This window comes from Pantherophis guttatus, chromosome 1, assembly GCF_059756535.1.
Source record: "Pantherophis guttatus breed Tessera chromosome 1, ASM5975653v1, whole genome shotgun sequence".
Lineage (NCBI taxonomy): Eukaryota > Metazoa > Chordata > Lepidosauria > Squamata > Colubridae > Pantherophis > Pantherophis guttatus.
In genome coordinates, this window is record NC_142063.1 from 313116755 (window position 1) to 313136087 (window position 19333).

The 19333-nt window shown below is 39.1% G+C and overlaps 2 protein-coding genes across 11 annotated transcripts in view; one reads left to right on the top strand and one right to left on the bottom strand.

Annotated features, from left to right (window-relative positions):
- The window catches only part of EML6 (EMAP like 6), a 122503-nt gene extending 106861 nt beyond the window's left edge, over positions 1-15642 (top strand). For all 3 annotated transcript variants that reach the window (XM_087888489.1, XM_034427364.3, XM_087888480.1), the window contains 6 exons: positions 2726-2898; positions 10543-10705; positions 11229-11332; positions 11757-11910; positions 12092-12192; positions 12540-15642. In XM_087888489.1, the coding sequence (XP_087744615.1) occupies positions 2726-2898; positions 10543-10705; positions 11229-11332; positions 11757-11910; positions 12092-12192; positions 12540-12564 (720 nt within the window). In that variant the 3' untranslated portion in view covers positions 12565-15642. The remainder of the gene's footprint in view (positions 1-2725; positions 2899-10542; positions 10706-11228; positions 11333-11756; positions 11911-12091; positions 12193-12539) is intronic.
- A 563-nt stretch (positions 15643-16205) lies between these two features.
- Positions 16206-19333, bottom strand: part of RTN4 (reticulon 4) — a 39426-nt gene continuing 36298 nt past the window's right edge. For all 8 annotated transcript variants that reach the window (XM_034427367.2, XM_034427368.2, XM_034427365.3 and 5 more), the window contains 2 exons: positions 18217-18275; positions 16206-17280 (listed from right to left, as the gene is read on the bottom strand). In XM_034427367.2, coding sequence (XP_034283258.1) covers positions 17238-17280; positions 18217-18275 — 102 coding nt within the window. In that variant the 3' untranslated portion in view covers positions 16206-17237. The remainder of the gene's footprint in view (positions 17281-18216; positions 18276-19333) is intronic.

The window sequence follows — 19333 nt, forward strand, 5'->3', positions numbered from 1 at the left end:
ATACATATACAAAATTTAAAATTGAATAAAATGAATTAAATAAATTTGGCTGAATTAATACCCATAATTTAAAATACCCATATTTTAAAACACATTAAAATTTAAAATTTGCACTTAAAAGGGAGAAAAATTTAGGCGAGGCCAGCTTGATAAAATAAAAGAGTCTTCAGCTCGCGGCGGAAGGTGCGCAGATCCGGAATCCTCCGTATCTCTGCGGGGAGCTCGTTCCAGATCGTCGGTGCCCCCACAGAGAAGGCTCTCCCCCTAGGGGCCGACAGCCGACATTGTTTGGCCGACGGCACCTGGAGGAGCCCCGCTCTGTGGGAGCGTACTGGTCGGTGGGAGGCTATTGATGGTAGTAGGCGGTCCCGTAAGTAACCAGGTCCTAAGCCATGGAGCACTTTGAAGATGGTAACCAGAACCTTGAAGCGCACCCGGAAGACCATCGGGAGCCAGTGCAGCTCGCGCAGGAGAGGTGTTACATGGGAGCTCCACGCCGCTCCCATAACCACCCGCATGGCCGCACTCTGCGCCAGTTGGAGCCTCCGGCTGCACCTCAAGGGGAGCCCTATGTAGAGAGCGTTACAATAGTCCAGACGAGAGGTGACGAGGGCATGAGTGACTGTGCGTAGCGAGTCCCGATCTAGAAAGGGACGCAACTGGCGAATCAGGCGAACCTGATGAAAAATCCTCCCGGTCACAGCCGTCAAGTGCTCTTCTAAAGACAGCCGTGAATCCAGGAGGATGCCCAAGTTACGAGCCCTTCCGTGGGGGCCAATGATTCGCCCCCAATAGCCAGCGATGGCGCCAGCTGACTATATCGGGACATCGGAAACCACAGCCACTCGGTCTTGGATGGGTTGAGCCTGAGCCCGTTTCTCCCCATCCAGATCCGTACGGCCTCCAGGCACTGGGACATCACTTCAAGGGCATCGTTGGGGTGGTCTGGGGTGGAGATGTACAGCTGGGTGTCGTCAGCATACTGATGGTACTTCACCCCGAAACCACGGATTATCTCGCCCAGCGGCTTCACATAAATGTTGAACAAAAGGGGCAAGAGAACCGATCCCTGCGGCACCCCACATATAAGGGGCCTCGGGGTCGATCTCTGCCCCCCTGTCAACACAGACTGCGACCAGTCAGAGAGAAAGGAGGAGAACCACCGTAAAACGGTGCCTCCCACCCCCAACCCTTCCAGCCGGTGCAGCATGATACCATGGTTGATGGTATCAAAAACCGCTGAGAGATCTAACAGGACCAGGACAGAGGAACAACCCCTGTCCCGAGCCCTCCAGAGATCATCAACCAACGCGACCAATGCCGTTTCCATGCTGTACCCAGACCTGAAGCCCAACTGGAACGGATCCAGATACGACGCTTCATCCAGGTACTGGGGAAGCTGTCGCGCAACCACACTCTCAACAACCTTCACAACGAAGCAAAGGTTGGAGACTGGACGATAATTAGCCAATACTGCCGGGTCCAGGGAAGGCTTCTTGAGGAGGGGCCTTACCACCACCTCTGTAACAATGAAAAAGTACCATTATAAAGCACTTCATAAACCATTGAAAGTACCTTAAAACAGTAAGCAACAACTGTTTGAACCTGGGAGCAAAATGGCTTGCCTACATAGCTGCATTCTGGGCAAACTGCATTTTCAATGACTCAATCAACTTGTGTCATCAGTGCATTTGCCACATCTCTGAATTCCAGACTGAATTTATCACTAAAGCTAATAAATGTTTGAGAACTTTATGAAACCACTAGACAGGATTGGGGAGGAGTATAGAGCTAAAATCTTCTCTGCGTCTCTGAGCTAAATGTAGGGAACGAAACTCCTTGCATTTAGCTTCTTTCTCTCCCTCTCTGTGTGTGTGTGTGAGAGAGAGAGAATGCTATGAGAGATTTTTGTTGTGGCCTCTCAGCCGCAGGCCCCTTCAGCAGCCGAATCAGATGAGGAGGAGGTATGAGAATCAGGGCCAGCATCAAGGCAATCTGAGAGCTCAGAGGGGGAAGAGGGAATGGAGCTGTCAGAGATAGACAGCGGCAGAGCCTGGGCTGTCCATCAGCCCTTAGAGGGAGAATCAACAGCTCTCAGGTCTGGAGGTGGCTGATGAGGAAGAGGAGGAACAGCTGGGTCCAGTGCCTAACACACGAATGCGCAAAAGGCAGAGAAGAGAGCAGTGGAAATCTATGGGCCGGTCCTTGGGATAGAAGAACTAGAGAAGCCCCACCCTAGCTCTAGGGATAAAAGGCAGGGGGCAGAGATTACTAGGTGTGGCAGACAACTATTCATCTCCCTGCCGGTCTGCCATTTATAGCCTGCACTTCCGACTCCTGTCTGGAAACGATCAGAATTCTTCTTGGAATCTGCAGCACCTTCTGAGCATGTGTGTCTGTGTCTCTGCTGCTGGAAGAAAGCAAGCACAACTTCCAGAACTTTCTTTACAAGGGTGGGAAGAGAGAGAGAGAGAGACTCCTGGTGTGTTGGGCCATTTCAGGGGGAAAGGAAGTGAGCGTCACTTTCCATAGGACTTAGAGACTTTGTAGCCTGCTGTGAGAGAGCGGCTGCTGGCGCTCCTAATAAAAGGAACGTTTTATTAACTGCAAAGGGCTTGTCGTGTTTGGGAGCCGGGTCAGAACACTTTTAATCCTAAAACAAAAGAATATAAATCATAAATAATGTGAATCACTGTAACCTAATATCATCATTTCTATTCTGCAGAAACTTCTGAATAAAGTTAATTTGGGCCATGCTGCAAGATGTGCTGCCTACAGTCCAGATGGCGAGATGGTTGCTATTGGCATGAAGAATGGAGAGTTTATTATTTTGCTTGTCAACAGTCTTAAAGTTTGGGGCAAAAAAAGGGATAGAAAATCTGCTATCCAGGACATTAGGTACTTCAGCAGGCAAAGCAGAGAATGCTAGAAAGAGAAAAAGCAGAAGTGTGCCTATTTATTCCATTACTGCTGATGTTTTTGGCTTCATGCCATTTGATAGTGGTTTGCAGCTTAATGGCTGAAGTGATTGCACTGAGATTACATCAGCAAGAAAGATAACTCACACAGGGAACAAGATCTTTGAGTACTTCTCCCCTAGAATTCTAAGCAGTAAGCCAAACTCGTCCAATATGAGTCCAGAGACATATGGCTTGAGATGCACAGACTTATGAATCTGTCTATAAATGGAGAGAGGGAGGGAAATCTGAGGGCAATGTAAAAGATGAAAAAAACCATATTCTATCCTTTGCAATACCAAATCTTGGAACTTCAAAGAAATATCAGGAAAAGTACAAAGCAGTGTAGTGTCAAGAGGAGTAGGCAGGAGAGGACTGTTAAAAAAAATAAATCCTCTTCAGTAGCAGAATTTCAAAATAAGCATTATTTGGGTTGAATAAATGAAAGTTTTATACAGATAACGGTATTACAATTATATTTGGATCCTTCCTATATATCCTGCCTATGGATAAAAAACATTCTACTCAGTATCATTTGTAGTTCCACCAAGTTCACCCCTTGGTAGTTCCATAAGCTTATGTGAAGCTTTCTGCCCTGGCTGGACAAGCAGTGGTAGGAAAGCTTGCATTGGAGCAAAGGCAACACTACTTTTTGATTATTTCTTTTTTAGCAAAGACTAAAATGGGCTTATGGTTGGAAAGACAAGATTAGACTCTGCAGTCTATGAGAGGGCAGGACTGAGAGAGTAACAGTAAACACAGCAAAACAATTGAATTGCCATGATTTAGTGGTGCAATCTTGGGGAGCTCCAAGAAGATGCAAAAAATTGTGTTGAAAGTTCAGCTCCATTGGCACTGACTTCTCACGCATCATGACCTACTAACCAGAATGGGGCAGTAGTGTGTAGTCTTTTCTTTCCAGGCACATAGAGATGCTCTTTGACTTGTCTACTTCTAAAAATTCAGAACCATACATAATATAAATTACATGAGATACTTTTTGTTGCAATATTTTCAGGATCAGACTCAATAAAGATAATAGGAGTTAGAGCTTTAAATATATTTCTTTTTAATTATGATAGGCATTCTATATTCACTGAATATTCAAGGTAGAAGCGACGAGAATGGTGAGGGTGGCTCCTTATATATACAAGGGGTGGAGCTAGGAATGGGAGTGGTAAGTTATGAATACATTAAAGTCCAAAGAATAAGTTAACCTCTGATGTTCCATATATACATTATTTACACATTGGAGAATAAGGCATTTACATCTGACAAATCCCCCTCTAAATGCCGGTTCGTTACACAACACCAATTACATTCTGATTCAGGACAATATAATACATATAATTTAGAAGTTAAATATTTGTGTTGTTTAGAAGGTAAGGGTTTTGTTAATATGTCAGCTAATTGTTCAGAAGTATCGCAATGTATTGCTTTAATGAATCCGTCTTGAGACAGTTGTCTCACATGCTTAAACTTTATATCAATATGCCTGGACCTTTGTCCAATTGCATCGGATCTGGATATTTCAATGGCCGCTTTATTGTCTTCATGCATAATAAATGGTAAGGTGGGTTTCTTCCAAACATCAGTGATCAGATCATTGAACCATACAAGGTTATTTGCAGCCTTGGACAAACAAACATATTCCGCTTCTGTAGTAGAAGTGGCTACTAGTTCTTGTTTACCAGTATACCAGTAAACTGGACAATCATTCAATAGAAAAACATAACCAGAAGTACTCTTTCTGCATGATGTATCACCAGCCCAATCTGCATCAGCATAACAAGTAATTTTTGGTTCTCTGTCATTATTGGGTTCCAACATTAAACAAAAATCTAATGTACCCTTCAGATATCTTAGAATTCTTTTGACAGCTTCCCAATGATACAAGGTTGGTTTACTAACATATCTTGACAATAGATTGAGAGGTAATGCAATATCTGGCCTAGTCCAATTAGATATATAAAGGAGTGAACCTATAACTGATCTGTAAAATGTGTTGTCTTTAAACTCAGGGGAAGATTCATCAGTGTTTCTAAGAAAATCAGTTTGCATAGGGGTGTCACAGGTTTTAGCATTATTTAAGTTACATTTGTTTAGGAGTTCGATGATTTTATCTTTCTGTGTAAGTTTGAATCCCCTTTTAGTTTTGTTAATTTGCACACCAAGGTATTTATTCACTTTACCCAGAGATTTCAGTGAGAAGTGTTCATTTAACTTATTTACAAAGATTTCCCTGCTCTCTTTATGCTTTCCAATGTATAAAATATCGTCCACGTAAATTAATACAAATTCAATATGATCATTACTCTTTTTTACAAAGAAACAGTTATCAGCAGTGGTGGCGTTGAAATCCATGGTCTTAAGTACTTTTACCAAGCAATCGTACCATCTTTTGCCGGATTGCTTTAATCCGTACAGACTCTTATTTAATAACCAAATTTCGTTCTTATTAGTGTATTGACTGTGTGGTGCTCTTACATATATTTCCTTATCTAATTTTGCATGTAAGTATGCGGTCTGTATGTCATATTGGAATACGTCCAGATTGAGTGCAGATGCTACTACAAGGGCTGTTTTGACACTCTCTGTTCTCACTGTGGGTGAATATGTATCAGTATAGTCTTCTGGATATTTTTGTGCATAGCCTTGTGCAACTAGTCTAGCCTTGTATAAGGTATTGCCTCCTTCTAAGTTCTTAATTTTATAAATCCACCTGGTACCTATAATTGTTTTATCCTTAGGTGCGATCGCAGGTGTGAATACATTTAATCCTTGTAAACTTTCCATCTCTTTTTCCATAGCTAGTTCCCATTTTTCTCTTTCTTCATGTGGAAGTTTCAATACTTCTTCATATGTATTAGGTGTTATTTGTTCTCCATTCATATGCATTATGTAATCTTTGTATTTATTTGGTATTTGGTTTCTATTGTTTCTAATAGTTCTTTCAGGCTTGCTATGGTTATCATGCAAATATCTAGCTTCCTTTTTTGTTAATGTGTCTGTCTTTATTTTATGCTGACTATTAGTCCAAGTTTTGGTTTTGTTCTTACTTTTGTTAATATTTTGATTTTCTGTTGTTCCTTCCTCGCAAGATATCGTATCTTTACATTTATTAGGAAATATTTCATTAAGGTGCAATTTTGACCAATTGGCCTGTTCATGGAACACAGCTGTTCTGGATACTATAAATTTGTTATTACTATCAATAAATCTGTACCCTTTGGTTCCAGTTTCGTATCCCATGAATCTTAATCTCCTGGATACGTTTTCTCCCTTTCTCCTCAATTGTTTAGGTATGTGTACGTCTGCAGTGACTCCAAATATGTGCATGTGTGATAATTTGGGTTTTCTATTGTACATCACCTCATATGGTGTCTTATTCACAATACTGGACCAGGTTCTATTTTGAGTGTAATTCGAATAATGTAATGCCTCTGACCAAAATTGTTTGCCTAAACCAGCATCCTCTAATGTGCACCTAATCATGGTTTGTAGTGTGGAATTTTTCCTCTCTACAACTCCATTTTGAAATGCAGAAAAAGGATTGGACGTGAAATGTAACATTCCTCTATCCTTTAACCATTGGGAGAATTCTTTAGACATGAACTCACATCCCCTATCTGTCATAATTTGCTTTATTCTGATATTATGTTGTGTTTCTATACGTTTGTAGAATTCCTTAAATTTCTGAAATGTTTCATCCTTGTGCTTTAATGTGTAAACAAAACCATATCGGCTGTAGTCATCCACTATTGTTAGGAAGTAACGTTTTCTATAGGTAATTGAGGGACTTAATGGACCAACTAAGTCCATATGTACCAAATCAAAAATATTGTTAGTTGATCTGTTAGATTTTTTTGGTCTGGGACTGGTTTTTAGTTTGGTGGACTTACATACTGAGCATTCCAAATAATTTTCACAATTTTTTATTTTGACACCTTCTGCGTGTTCAGTCATTTTTTGTACTACAGGAAAGCTTGCATGTCCTAACTTCCTGTGTAAGATGTGAGCACACTCATCATGAATTGGTTTACCTATTTTTGGTTTCTTTTCCTTGTATGTATTTTTGTGATCATGAGTTATTCTACACTCATCATTGTCACTGTTACTGACATTTTCATCATCTGCTTCAATACAATCTTCCATATTTGAATCAATGTTATGTAAACATCTTTCTTTAGTTATCAGATAGGGTAGACCTCCTTTTATCATTACAGTACCTACATTTGTTTTGTTCTTTTCTATAGTTGCTTTCCCCTTTGAGAAAACTATATTGATATCAGATTCTCTGCTTAATTTTATGGCACTTAGTATGTTGTGAGGTATTTCTGGGATTAATAATACCCCCTCTATTTTCCCTAGACCAGGCAAGGTCACATTTCCTTTGCCTAGTACTTGAACCTTTTCTTGATTAGCTACCTTTATCACAAACTTATCTTCTATAAATGAAGATAATATACTTTTGTTGTTGGTGGTGTGATTTGTTGCACCAGAATCAATAAGCCAATTGTTATTCTCATCCTGCTGTGTTCTGGTGCTGTCTTGTTTATTTAGCCCATTCAGTGACCCAGATTTCCTCTCTTTTGAATTTTCTCTACCCCCTCTACCTTCTTTGTAATTTGGTGGGCTTCTATATTTGTGTCCATCTGTGGAAGATTGTCTGTAATTATATTTGCTCCTATATTCTGGTCTATGTCTCTCTCTTGAGACTTTGGGGCAGTCTCTTCTACTATGTTCCCTGGATCCACAATTGTAGCATCTAAAGGCCTCATTATGTTTATCTTGAAAGACTACTTTCCTAAAAGGTTTGTGGTCTGTTTGGTTACTGGATCGATTTTTTCTTGAATTGTCTTCTGCTATCAATTTGTTAGATAGACTTTCTATGGATAAATATCCCAAATTAATGGTATCTAAGTGTGACATAAAGCTATCCCATGATGGATCAAGTGAATTGATAATAACACTTTTCATTGTTTGATCTGAAATCACTTCCCCCCTCAATTGTAGCTCAGCTCTTATTTTGTTTAGATTTATCAAATGCTCACTTATAGAAACCCCTGGTTTTACTCTAGAGGAAAAGAAATCCTTAGACATTCTTGTGGTTGTAGCTACGCTATCGCTGTGAAATAGATTAAACATGCATTGAATTATTTCTGATACAGTTAGGTTTGGTTTGATGCTATGATACATTGCAGGAGACACGCTAGATATTATTATGAAAAATGCTCTATGATGTAAACAATCTATTTTTAAAGTCCAAGGTCTTCTTGGAGGGCTAGTTATAAAGAATAGTAAATTTTCTTTCATGAAAATAACCTGAAGCTGTTGATACCACTCTTGTAAATTAATGCCATCAATTCTAAGTTTTGGGAAGTCACTGGGTAAGTTACCTACATTATTCTGTCCATTACTTACAACCTGGGGCAGTCCGTGATCTCTCAAGTGCAGGAAATTACAGAACGGCATTGGGATGCTTGCAATGAGTCTGCGCGGTTCTCTGGCCAGTTCAAGTCCTTCTGGGTCGTCTACGTAGTTTCGCACATGCGCGTTGCTCATTTCTTCTTTGGTGGCGTCGTGGAAGGTTCTCTCCCTTTCAGCTCTCTCGATCCGCTCCTCCTCAGATGAGTCGGTCTCTGGCTCGGTTTTTGGGGTTCTGGTGGTGGTGACGGTTCTTTTCTTCTTTTTGTGTGCGTTGGTATTCGATTTTGTCTGTGGTGTAGGGCGAAATCGGCATGGCTCTCTGGGCTCGGGCGTCGTCGCTTTCGAAGTCAGGATGGGAGCGTGCAGGTCTTGAGTCGCCGGTTTGATTTCTTGCTTCTTCGTAGATGTCTTGGTAATTTTCAGTCTTGGCCCAAAAGCAGCAAAAAGCGTTTTCATTGCTGATTTTACTTGAGATTTTGTTAAATCGTCTTCACTTTCTGATTTTGGATCATCTGAAGAGTTTGAGACTTCTTTCTCACTTTCTTCGTCTGATAGTGTTTTTCGCGCCAGAAATTTTGAACTGAGCGTTTTGATTGGCTCTGCTCCATTCTCTTTTGAAGTTCGTTGAAACCAAGATGGCTGCCATTCAAAATTTCGCGCGGGATCACATCTTTTCTTTTTAACAACTATTTTCTCAGTAGTCATCTCACTTACGATTTTTTGATCTTTGGGTTTTTCTTTAATGACGTTTTTCTCTCTCGCTGCTCCGCTGTTCTTCAGCATCTCCTGGAGGTCCGCGATGAGACTTTCATCATTCTTTTGGCTTTTTAGTATCTTTAATATCTCTGACCTGAGTTCGTTATTTTCTATTTCGATTTCTTTCTGGTCATTATTTTCACTCATTAGTTCTTCTTCTTCAGTGGTGTATTCTTCGGATTCTCTCGAAATCGCATTGGTGGATTCGTTGATCATCTCTTGATCAGTTTCTATTTCTTTGCTGTAGGCCCTGGTGTTGGGCCTATCTTTCTTGGACATTTTTAATTACTTATTGAGTCAATTAACCATCCTCTGCTACCAGCTTGTTGCAATATTTTCAGGATCAGACTCAATAAAGATAATAGGAGTTAGAGCTTTAAATATATTTCTTTTTAATTATGATAGGCATTCTATATTCACTGAATATTCAAGGTAGAAGCGACGAGAATGGTGAGGGTGGCTCCTTATATATACAAGGGGTGGAGCTAGGAATGGGAGTGGTAAGTTATGAATACATTAAAGTCCAAAGAATAAGTTAACCTCTGATGTTCCATATATACATTATTTACACATTGGAGAATAAGGCATTTACATCTGACACTTTTAAAATAAACATACAACTATGGCTCATTTCATGTAATGGTTAACAGTTACCAGGTCACCTGAAGGAGTAATTTTCCTCTGTGTGTACCTAGACAGAACTTAAGATCACTGAATGAGACCCTTCTCCAGCTTCTGCACCACATGAGATGATGTGGGCCGCTACACACTGAAGAGCATTTTCTATGCTGGTGCCCCATTTATGGAACCACTTCCTCTTGAGGCTTACACCCATTAGCATCATCATTTTGATACCAAGTGAAACCCTTTCTATTTTCCCAGAATTTTTCATTGACTTTTCATTGTATTTTAATTCTTAGGTTTTGAATGACCACTGTGCTACTGACTAATTTATATGGTGTTTTTAATTTTTTTTTTTTAATTTGATTTATATGCCGCCCTTCTCCGGAGACTCAGGGCGGCTTACAATGCGCTAAGCAATAGCCTTCATACTTTTGTATATTTATACAAAGTCAGCTTATTGCCCCCACAAACCGGGTCCTCATTTTACCTACCTTAGAAAGGATGGAAGGCTGAGTCAACCTTGAGCCTGGTGAGATTCGAACTTGCAGTAATTGCAGGCAGCAGATGTTAATAACAGTGCTTTAGTCCACTGTACTACAGGCTCTTATTAATTTGTAATTTATATGATTTTATCATATATGATTTTATCCAGGTTGTATTTTAATGAATTGTAAACTGCTCAAGAAGCTTTGGCTGTTGGGCAGTTTAATTTTTTTTTTATATCACTGTCATCTCAAAAACCTCTAGAACCTTCTTTTTGTTTTGTTGTTTCTAGAATCAGCCCGGATAATCAGTTTTTAGCAGTAGGTTCACAAGAACATACTGTAGACTTCTATGATCTCACACAAGGCACAACCTTGAATCGAATCGGCTATTGCAAAGACATCCCAAGTTTTGTCATTCAAATGGATTTTTCAGCAGATGGCAGATACATTCAGGTAAAGTTTTTACTTTCAGTTAATAAACAGCCTTTCTGATTCAGATAAGAATTCATGCCTCAGGTCAAGAAGAGCAGGACATCTTTAAGACATTTTAAATTTCATAGACCCTTCCTATTCCTCTTGTTTATGATACTGATATTCCAGAATAGTAAATATCAGGAAGAACTGACAGAGACAGAAATAAACTTAAAATTTAGGTATAAAGAGCCACAGCTACTATGTTTAGATTGACTTTTAAATTGATCAGAAGGTCAGATTTTTAAAATGTCAAATGAGACAAATTTACAGGCTCTGATTTGCTGGAAGTATGAGAAGTAGTTTCATAAATCAACCATTCACATTCCGAAGTTTGCCATGACTATTTATGAATACTCACACTGTTCAGTTAAATATTTCAACATTTGATATAATAAAATAAGCAAGGAGAACCCAAAATTGTCATCACTCCTGGGATGATTTTGGAAGAACTATATATTTTATCACTGTCCATATAATCATTTTGATTCATTTCCTTCCTTAGGTATCAACTGGTGCCTACAAACGTCAAGTCCATGAGGTGCCACTAGGAAAGCAAGTGACAGATACAGCATTTATTGGAAAGATCACCTGGGCTACCTGGACAAGGTGATGTAGCACAAAACGCTAAGCAAAGAGCATAAACCTACACCATCAGATCAGAATAGGGAGAGGCTACTTAGGCCATTGAGTCTGATCATCTGCTTCAGGTTGGAATCCAAATGAATCAATTCCTGACAGATGGTTGTCTGTCTTCCTCTAGAGCACATCCCTTAAAGGGGAGACTGCTACCTCTTCAGAGATGAAAAAAAGTCAGAAGTCTATGACAAGAATGCAGATTAATGAGCAGATAGTGAGAGACTAATCCACTTAGAATAGTGGCCCTTAGAAAATGGCTCTTTTTTGAATTTTAACATTCCACTTCATTCAACAGCATTCGAAGTATGTTATACTTTTTTATATATCCTATACTCCCAAAAACATTTTACTGCCACGTCTTCACTAATTAGTTGATTTTTCTCCTTTGGAGCAGCATCCTTGGGGATGAAGTCATTGGTATTTGGCCCCGAAACGCAGATAAGGCAGATGTCAACTGTGCCTGTGTGACCCATGCTGGCTTGAACATTGTCTCTGGAGATGACTTTGGGCTAGTCAAACTCTTTGATTTTCCATGTACTGAAAAATTTGTAAGTGAGCTTGTTTTGCCTTTTTGGTATATGTTTGTCAGCGTTCCTTACCTTGATAAATGTTTGGTTGATCGGTAGCTGAGATCAGCCTGTATCTTCTGGTGGCAAGGAGATATGGTTGGCTGTTTGTGAGTGAAGCAACATTGTGTTCAGTGACAGAAAGTGTTTCTTTTCTTGACAGGCCAAACATAAACGTTACTTTGGTCATTCTGCACATGTCACCAACATACGTTTTTCTCATGATGACATGTATGTTATCAGCACAGGAGGAGATGACTGTAGGTAAGGTTTTGCATTGTGTAACATTTAGTTGGTTAAATGGTGTGGTTGCTGATTTTGAGTTCAAATGGGAGGAAGCCAAACTCATTTTATTAAGCTGCAATAGATGCTTAAAGTTCAGTTAAGGAATTCTGTTTGGTGCAGGCACACACATTTGACACTATCATATTATGGTCTTTGCAAATAATATCTCTGTATGGCAATGGTAGGAAATTAATTCTTATTAGTTGACATTTCTTGTTTTAAATGTGGTGGAATATGGGGGTGGATGGGTGGAGAACAAGCTTGCAGTACAATTTTAGCCACATCTGTTGTTTATTTGTAATAACATGTTATTTTTTCTTCTTCAGTGTATTTGTATGGCGATGTCTTTAAAGGTCACAACTCTCCAGGATCATTCTTGCCACCACTGCCATTTGAGTGCCAAACAGTAAATGCATGGAAACCGTTCAAGATCTCAACATGGCTGGGATTACGAACTGTTTATTTATTTATGAAAGACACAATTAAACTATGTAATACATCCCCAAATATATGCAACCATGGGGAAATCAAATATTACATAATTTGGTATTGACTTTAAATTATTCTTATATATACTAAAATCTGTCTTGCCAAATTAAATATTCAGGAATACAATGCCAAGACCAGGGTCTCAAACTCAAATTGTCACAAGTGCCATGTGAGTCTTAGCCTGATGGCCACAAGACTGAAACCTTTCTGTGCATGAATTCAGTCCAAAATGAAAAGTACCACGTCATGTAACATAATATATTGTGCTCTTAAATCAAACTTTATTACAAAGCAAAGCTACTTGCAAGGCAGCCATTTTGGCCATTTGGCTGGCAGCATTTTCCATTAACTATAATACCAATATCTGGTTTTATTACATGATGTATAGTTTTTTCTAAATCCCATTAAGAACAATACTGGCTAGGGCTAGTCCCATTCCACTATAAGCTTAAGGTTTAAAGGTTTCCCCTGCCCAGTCATGACTGACTCAAAGGGGCGGTGCTCATCTTCGATTCTTAGCTGAGGGAACCTGCATTGTCTGAGACACTTTCATCATGTGGCCAGCATGAAAATATGGAACACAGTAACCTTTGTGCTGAAGCAGGACCTATTTATCTATTTTATCTACTCTCATTTGCATGCTTTCAAACAGCTAAGTTGGCAGGAGTTGGAGTGAGTAATGGGAGCTCATCCCATTGTGCAAGCTCGGGTCTCAAACCCAGGTTGTCGGCTTTCCAGCTGACAAGCCCAGTGTTTTAGCCCCTGAGCCATCATGCCCCCTCCCGTCCCATTAAGAGCAGTCAAAATCCTGCTTTTCTTCTTATTGAGCAGGCTTCTCTTTCAGACTTCTCCTTATTCACTTTTGTCCTCTTGCCTGTTCTTATCACTTGCCAAGCTCTCCTCCATTTGTTGGTTGATGCCTTGCTTGGCATAGGAATGCTCACAGCAAGGCAGCCAGGCTAGGCCAGGCCTTCTCCAACCTTCTCCATTTCAGCCGCAGCTCCATCTCTGGGGCTCTGCTTGGATATCTCAGTGCTGCCTCAGAGCGTGTGTTCTTGGAGGGGGTGCTGCCAGTGCAATAGGCATTGGAGCACAGACTGCACAGCCCAACCAACCAGGCCCAGCTGTTGCCAAGAGAACTATAAGATTGGTTTGAAATGAGTCGCTTTGGTGCCTGCATGTAGATATCTGTACATAAGCCCCTGACTTCAGTCGCCACAAGATCTTAAGTAATGGACCACACCAAATTATTTCAAGGGCCATGAATTTGGGTCCCCTGACTCAGTCTATTGTAGAGATAAGGCTTCAACAGTCTATTTAAAAAAATGAAAGACTTCAATGTGAAAATAGTGAAGACAAGCTTCCTTATTTCTTAAACTTGTTCCATCATTCCTAAAGCATATTAGGGACAGGATATACTATGATAAAAGCAGGCTTTGGTTTGTGGCTGGTTTTATTTAAAAAATGAACTAATTAGCAATGCTTTCTCCCCTCTTCCATTAAGTGTATTAGATGAAATTCTTTTTGCCATTTTTCTACAAAGTGCCTTTTGAAAACTTTTCAGATACTGCAGGACGTTATCTCCTGCCATTGCCTATTTTCTGCTCATGGTGCTAAAATCTACAAACTGACGAGGGCTGACAAAGTCACTTTTTCCCCTAAATGTTTATTCTTTTATTTATTTTGACTAAATTTCAGCCTTCTCTCTTAATATCAACAGCAAAGAGTAAAGGTACAAGGCAGAAATTAAAAATAATGGTCAGTCAGTTTGACACTACATTTGGAAATTAGGACTTCAGAGAAGTGGTAGAATGAAATGAAAAATGAATAAATACCCTTCCTTTCCTTCCCATTTGAGGTACATTTTTCAATACCTTTTATCCAGTCAAGCAATAGCCAAGATGGCATTTTAACTTCAAGGGAAAAAAGTCCTCTTTCCTTCATGAAGTTGTTCAAGGGCATTTGTTTTACACAATCCAGTGATAAATTGGCAACCATACACATTTGTGATGGTAGGGGACCATTTAACTGTAGAACTTGAGCTTATTGCAATTGCTGAAGCCTGCGGTTTTTCAGTGGCTAATGATCAGGATGATTATACTTTTACCTTCAATATCATAGGCAACATGCCTCACACTTGAATGCAAGTACTGATGGTCACAGGCAGGAATGTACTATTAAGATTATGTCCTGCTTGTGGGCTTCCCAAAGGCCATGGGAGATAGATTGCTGGACTAAGGTGGCTTTTGATTCTTGTCCAGCACAACTCTTACTTTCTGTAACTCATGAAGTGGAACAATCCTAGATTCAGTTCTTTGTAGCATTAGTTTATTTCACAATCAGTAGCGAGGTGAAAAAAATGAGAAATGTCCTAGTCTGCATTGAAGATTAGAGGAGTCATGTTGAAGATATTAAAAGGTTATTTAAAAAGGTACAAATTCCTTTTAGAACTGAAGAAAAAAAGGGAGGGGCATGTTTCTGATATAATAATCAATGTATACAACACAAAAGTGCTTTTGTAAATTTAATGGACTGCTGTGTGTTATTTGATTAATGCAATGTGTTAATGCCTTATACTCCTTTATTTCATACATATGTCCTATGCAGTCTTATTCCTTTATTCTTCATAAGGAAAGTTTCCCATTTTAGCCAATGTAACCATATCCATCTGTGATGTCAGGTGGTCACCTTGTTTGCCTCTGTTGTAATACTGGCCTTTCATATGGAGTGCATCTTGAATCTGTAACAGAATGAGCTGCTGTATAGTCAAATTGTGCAAGAAAATTGAAGATGAATAATATATTTGTGTGTGGAAGAAATCTTGTTTATATCATTTAGAACTTTATGCTTAAATTTGATGCTGTATTATAATGTAAATTGAAATAGTACTGCATGAATTTATTTTTGAAATGATTCAGTAAAAGTTTTATTATTTGAAAACCGATGCCAGATTTTCTTTGGGAACATCCAGCATACTGGAAAGAACAGTATGCTTCTTGTGGAAAAGAGCAAAATATTAGTGGTTGACTTATTCCAGGGCAAAGCTTTTAAAATACCTTAATATTCTACCATTTTTTTATCATAGTCTTAAGCAAATGTATTCCTTAGAATTGTTATTAAAAAGACCGGCATGATAGTAATATTAGATATATTACATTTAATATAGTTAGAACATGTTCCCCAAGTTGATACAATTGCATCATGTAAAACTGCATTTAGTTTGCTGCTTCATTTTGGTTGGGATACTACATTTTGTGTGTCATACTAAGATCTATACACAACAAAATTCTGATTACTTTTCAGCAAAATCCATTGAAAATTAAGATGGTACTAAACTAGAATATAACCATGGCATCAAGCAGTAAGGTGCATATGCATAAGTCAACCACATCAACAAAATTCCTAATGTTGGGTATAAATCAATCATTTTTAGTAATAATTGTTCAGACGCTGAGTTGTGAAGCATGATGATTTAGCATGTTAAGTGCAATCACAGTTACACATATGAGTCCATACACTTTATTGATAACTCAAAATTGTTTTCTTTTTACATTTCACAATGCATCCCACAGACATAGTTCAATACAGCTTAAACCCCACATGTATTTGAAATGTCCAAATGGCATTTGCAGCATCGGGGTACAATCCACTGACCCATGCACAGATGCTGAGGATTCCAAGCATAATGGAAAACAAGCATGCCAGGGGCTCCTTGTTCTGCCTGCAAGGATCTGAGGATCACACCATCAGAAATTCATTCCACAGATTCAGAGTTTTGAGAACTGTAAACTTGTTTACTTAAAATAGACTATAGGAGTTTGTGCAGCAAAGGATATGGCAGAAACTGTAATGTGCAGAGTTGTTGTTTATTTAATAGGTACTAGGTTTTTTCCTGAAAATTTAAGCTAATATATTAAGGAGCTCAAAAAACCCTCAGTTCATTTATCTAGTATTTCAATCACTATGGAGGAGCTGGACATCCTAAGCAGTTGTGACACACTATATATTTCATTTTATATTGGCAATTGATAAAATAGTAGAATTAAAAGCACAGTACAGCTAAACTTGATACCAACAAGGCAAGACTTTTCAAGCTTGCTTTAATGGCATATTCTAAACATTTCATTTTAGAAAATCTGCAATCAATCAACACAAACCAGAGACAGTGCTAAAGGAAATGTTTTCCATACACTAGCCCCTCTTGAAACACGACAAGACTATCTTGGCCAAAGCATAAAATGTACAGCTCTCCAAATGGTTAGATTAACCTGTGCTGCATATGGGAGAAGCAAAGAGGATTAGGTTTAAATCCATATGTAGCAGCTTACAATACTTAGGATGGACATACACACAGCAGTCAAGAACAGGTTATTTTCCTCTCTCTGAAACACTGTTCCTAAAAAATAAAGATCTGTGAAATTGCACTGCAATGTCAAGGCTTGCTATTCCCTGACCCTCCCCATATAATCCAAATGAATATGCCTCCCATCCCCACTTAAAAGTTGATTTGTTTTAATAAAAGTTGGTTCTTGATTTCATTCAGTTTTACGCTTCAGTCCAGGAATTTTAGCTTGAACCCTGTAGGGGAAAAAAACTTAGGTTTCAAAAAAGTCACACCTTGTTTTCCAAGAAAAGCCAACTGCTCACAATCTAATGCATTAATTATCCACCAGTCTTAAAAGTGTGCAAACACTTCAAAATGCTGTATGTGTCACAGAAGTACTCTGTATCTCCTGTTCCCAACTTAAACTGACTGTGAATTAAATGGATCCAGACATATCAGGTGAACATGGTCACTTATCACTATATATGAACATACTTATTATTTTACAGTCATGTCTACGGCTTGGTTTGGAAGTTACTTTGGAAACTACAGGTGGTCCTGGAGTTGCAACCATTTGCTCAATAACCATTCAAAGTTGCAATGGAGCTGAACGAGTGGTACTTGCAACACTCCCTGAAGTTCCAGCCATCGTAGCATCACTATGGTCACTTGATTGCAATTTGGGCACTTAGCAACTGGCTTGCACTTACACTGGTTGTAGTGTCCTGTAACCTTCCCTCCTGTCCACAGCAAAGTCAATGAGGAAGCCAGAAGGGAATGTTGCAAGTCATTCCCACCTTTTCTCCAAAGAAGCCCTGTTACTGAGTAAGAGATCTCAGGGAATTCCTACTCCATAGCACCACTAGCTGGCCTCGATAGTGTGCATCCACCCACAGCACCCCCACTTGCCAATGTCCCCCTGTCATCCACAACTATGTAGCACCTATTCATGGCCACATCCAAATGCTCCCCCCACCTGCATCCATGGCGCACCTCCAAATGCACCCTTCCTCGGTTCTTGCGTGGGGCTCCTACCTCTTCCTGCTTAGCAAATGGGTTGTCATTGCTAAGCCATGTGATCATATGATGTTGCTCTTTATGACCACGTTGTTTTGCAATGAAAATTCTGGTTCTAATTTGCCACTGTAACCTGTGGACTACCTGTAGCTACAAGTATGCAGTAAACTTACTTTGCCATTCCATCTTTCACATTCTTGTTTACAAGTTCCACATAATGGTCAATTTGAGTCTGAAATACAAGTTAAAAAATCATTTCAATTACTTGGTTTCTACATCATGAAAAACCATAATGCGGTTAGCATCACATTAAGACAAAATCAAGCAAACCACAAGAAGTTACACAAGTGGAAACAATACAACATTTGGGGTGCCCTTGAGTCAATCTTGATTTCTGGTAACCATCTGGGCTGTCCCTGCACTTTTCTTGGAAACATTTTCATCAGTGTTATGCCACTGCCTCCTTTCTAGGCTAGGAAAGAATGACTGGTCCAAAGTCACCCAGATAGCCTTATGCATAAGCTGGAACCAGAACAGTCTCCCAATTTCTAGCCTTATGCCTTAACCACTACACCAGAGTGGATCTCCACTTCATCTACCAAAGACTGAGGTGTAAGCCCTAGAATAGATTTAGGATAGTTATCTCAATACATTATCCACAAAGGAAAAATAGCTGAGCCCACTCCTACTGCAAACCTTGAACTCCCAAAAATTATGGATTCCTGGTCATTAGGTTTATCACACCTGCTTAGTTTATTCAATCCCAATCATTCACATTTGAAGTCTAGCATATTAATTAATTCTTGGTTGCACAAAAACTGTGCTGTTTTGTCATTTGAAAAATACTGAATAAGCAGGAGATTTCCAAAGAAAAACTGATAGCTATTTCATCAGCCTTTTCTATTTTAGAAGCAAGAAATTGTGATATTTTAACTACTTTTTATTTAGCATTTGTACAAAAATATTTAAGTTTATGACTGTGCAAAATCTTGTTATATACATTTGAAATAATGCTTGAAGATATTTCCATTTCTATCATATATAGAGGAAGCCATTTTTATTGAAAAAACAAGGATTCTTGGGGGGAAAGTATTCTTTCTCCTATCATGTAAAGTTCTGAGGTAAAACATGTCAACTAGTTACAAAATACTTTAACTTCACATCAGAGGAGCGCTGTCAATTCTCAGATATAATAAACTATAATGTAAAGAAGGGATTCCTAATGTTGAAAGATGAAATCCAAACCAGATGACTTTTCCAAATGATTCAAGCTATTCTCAAATTAAAGGA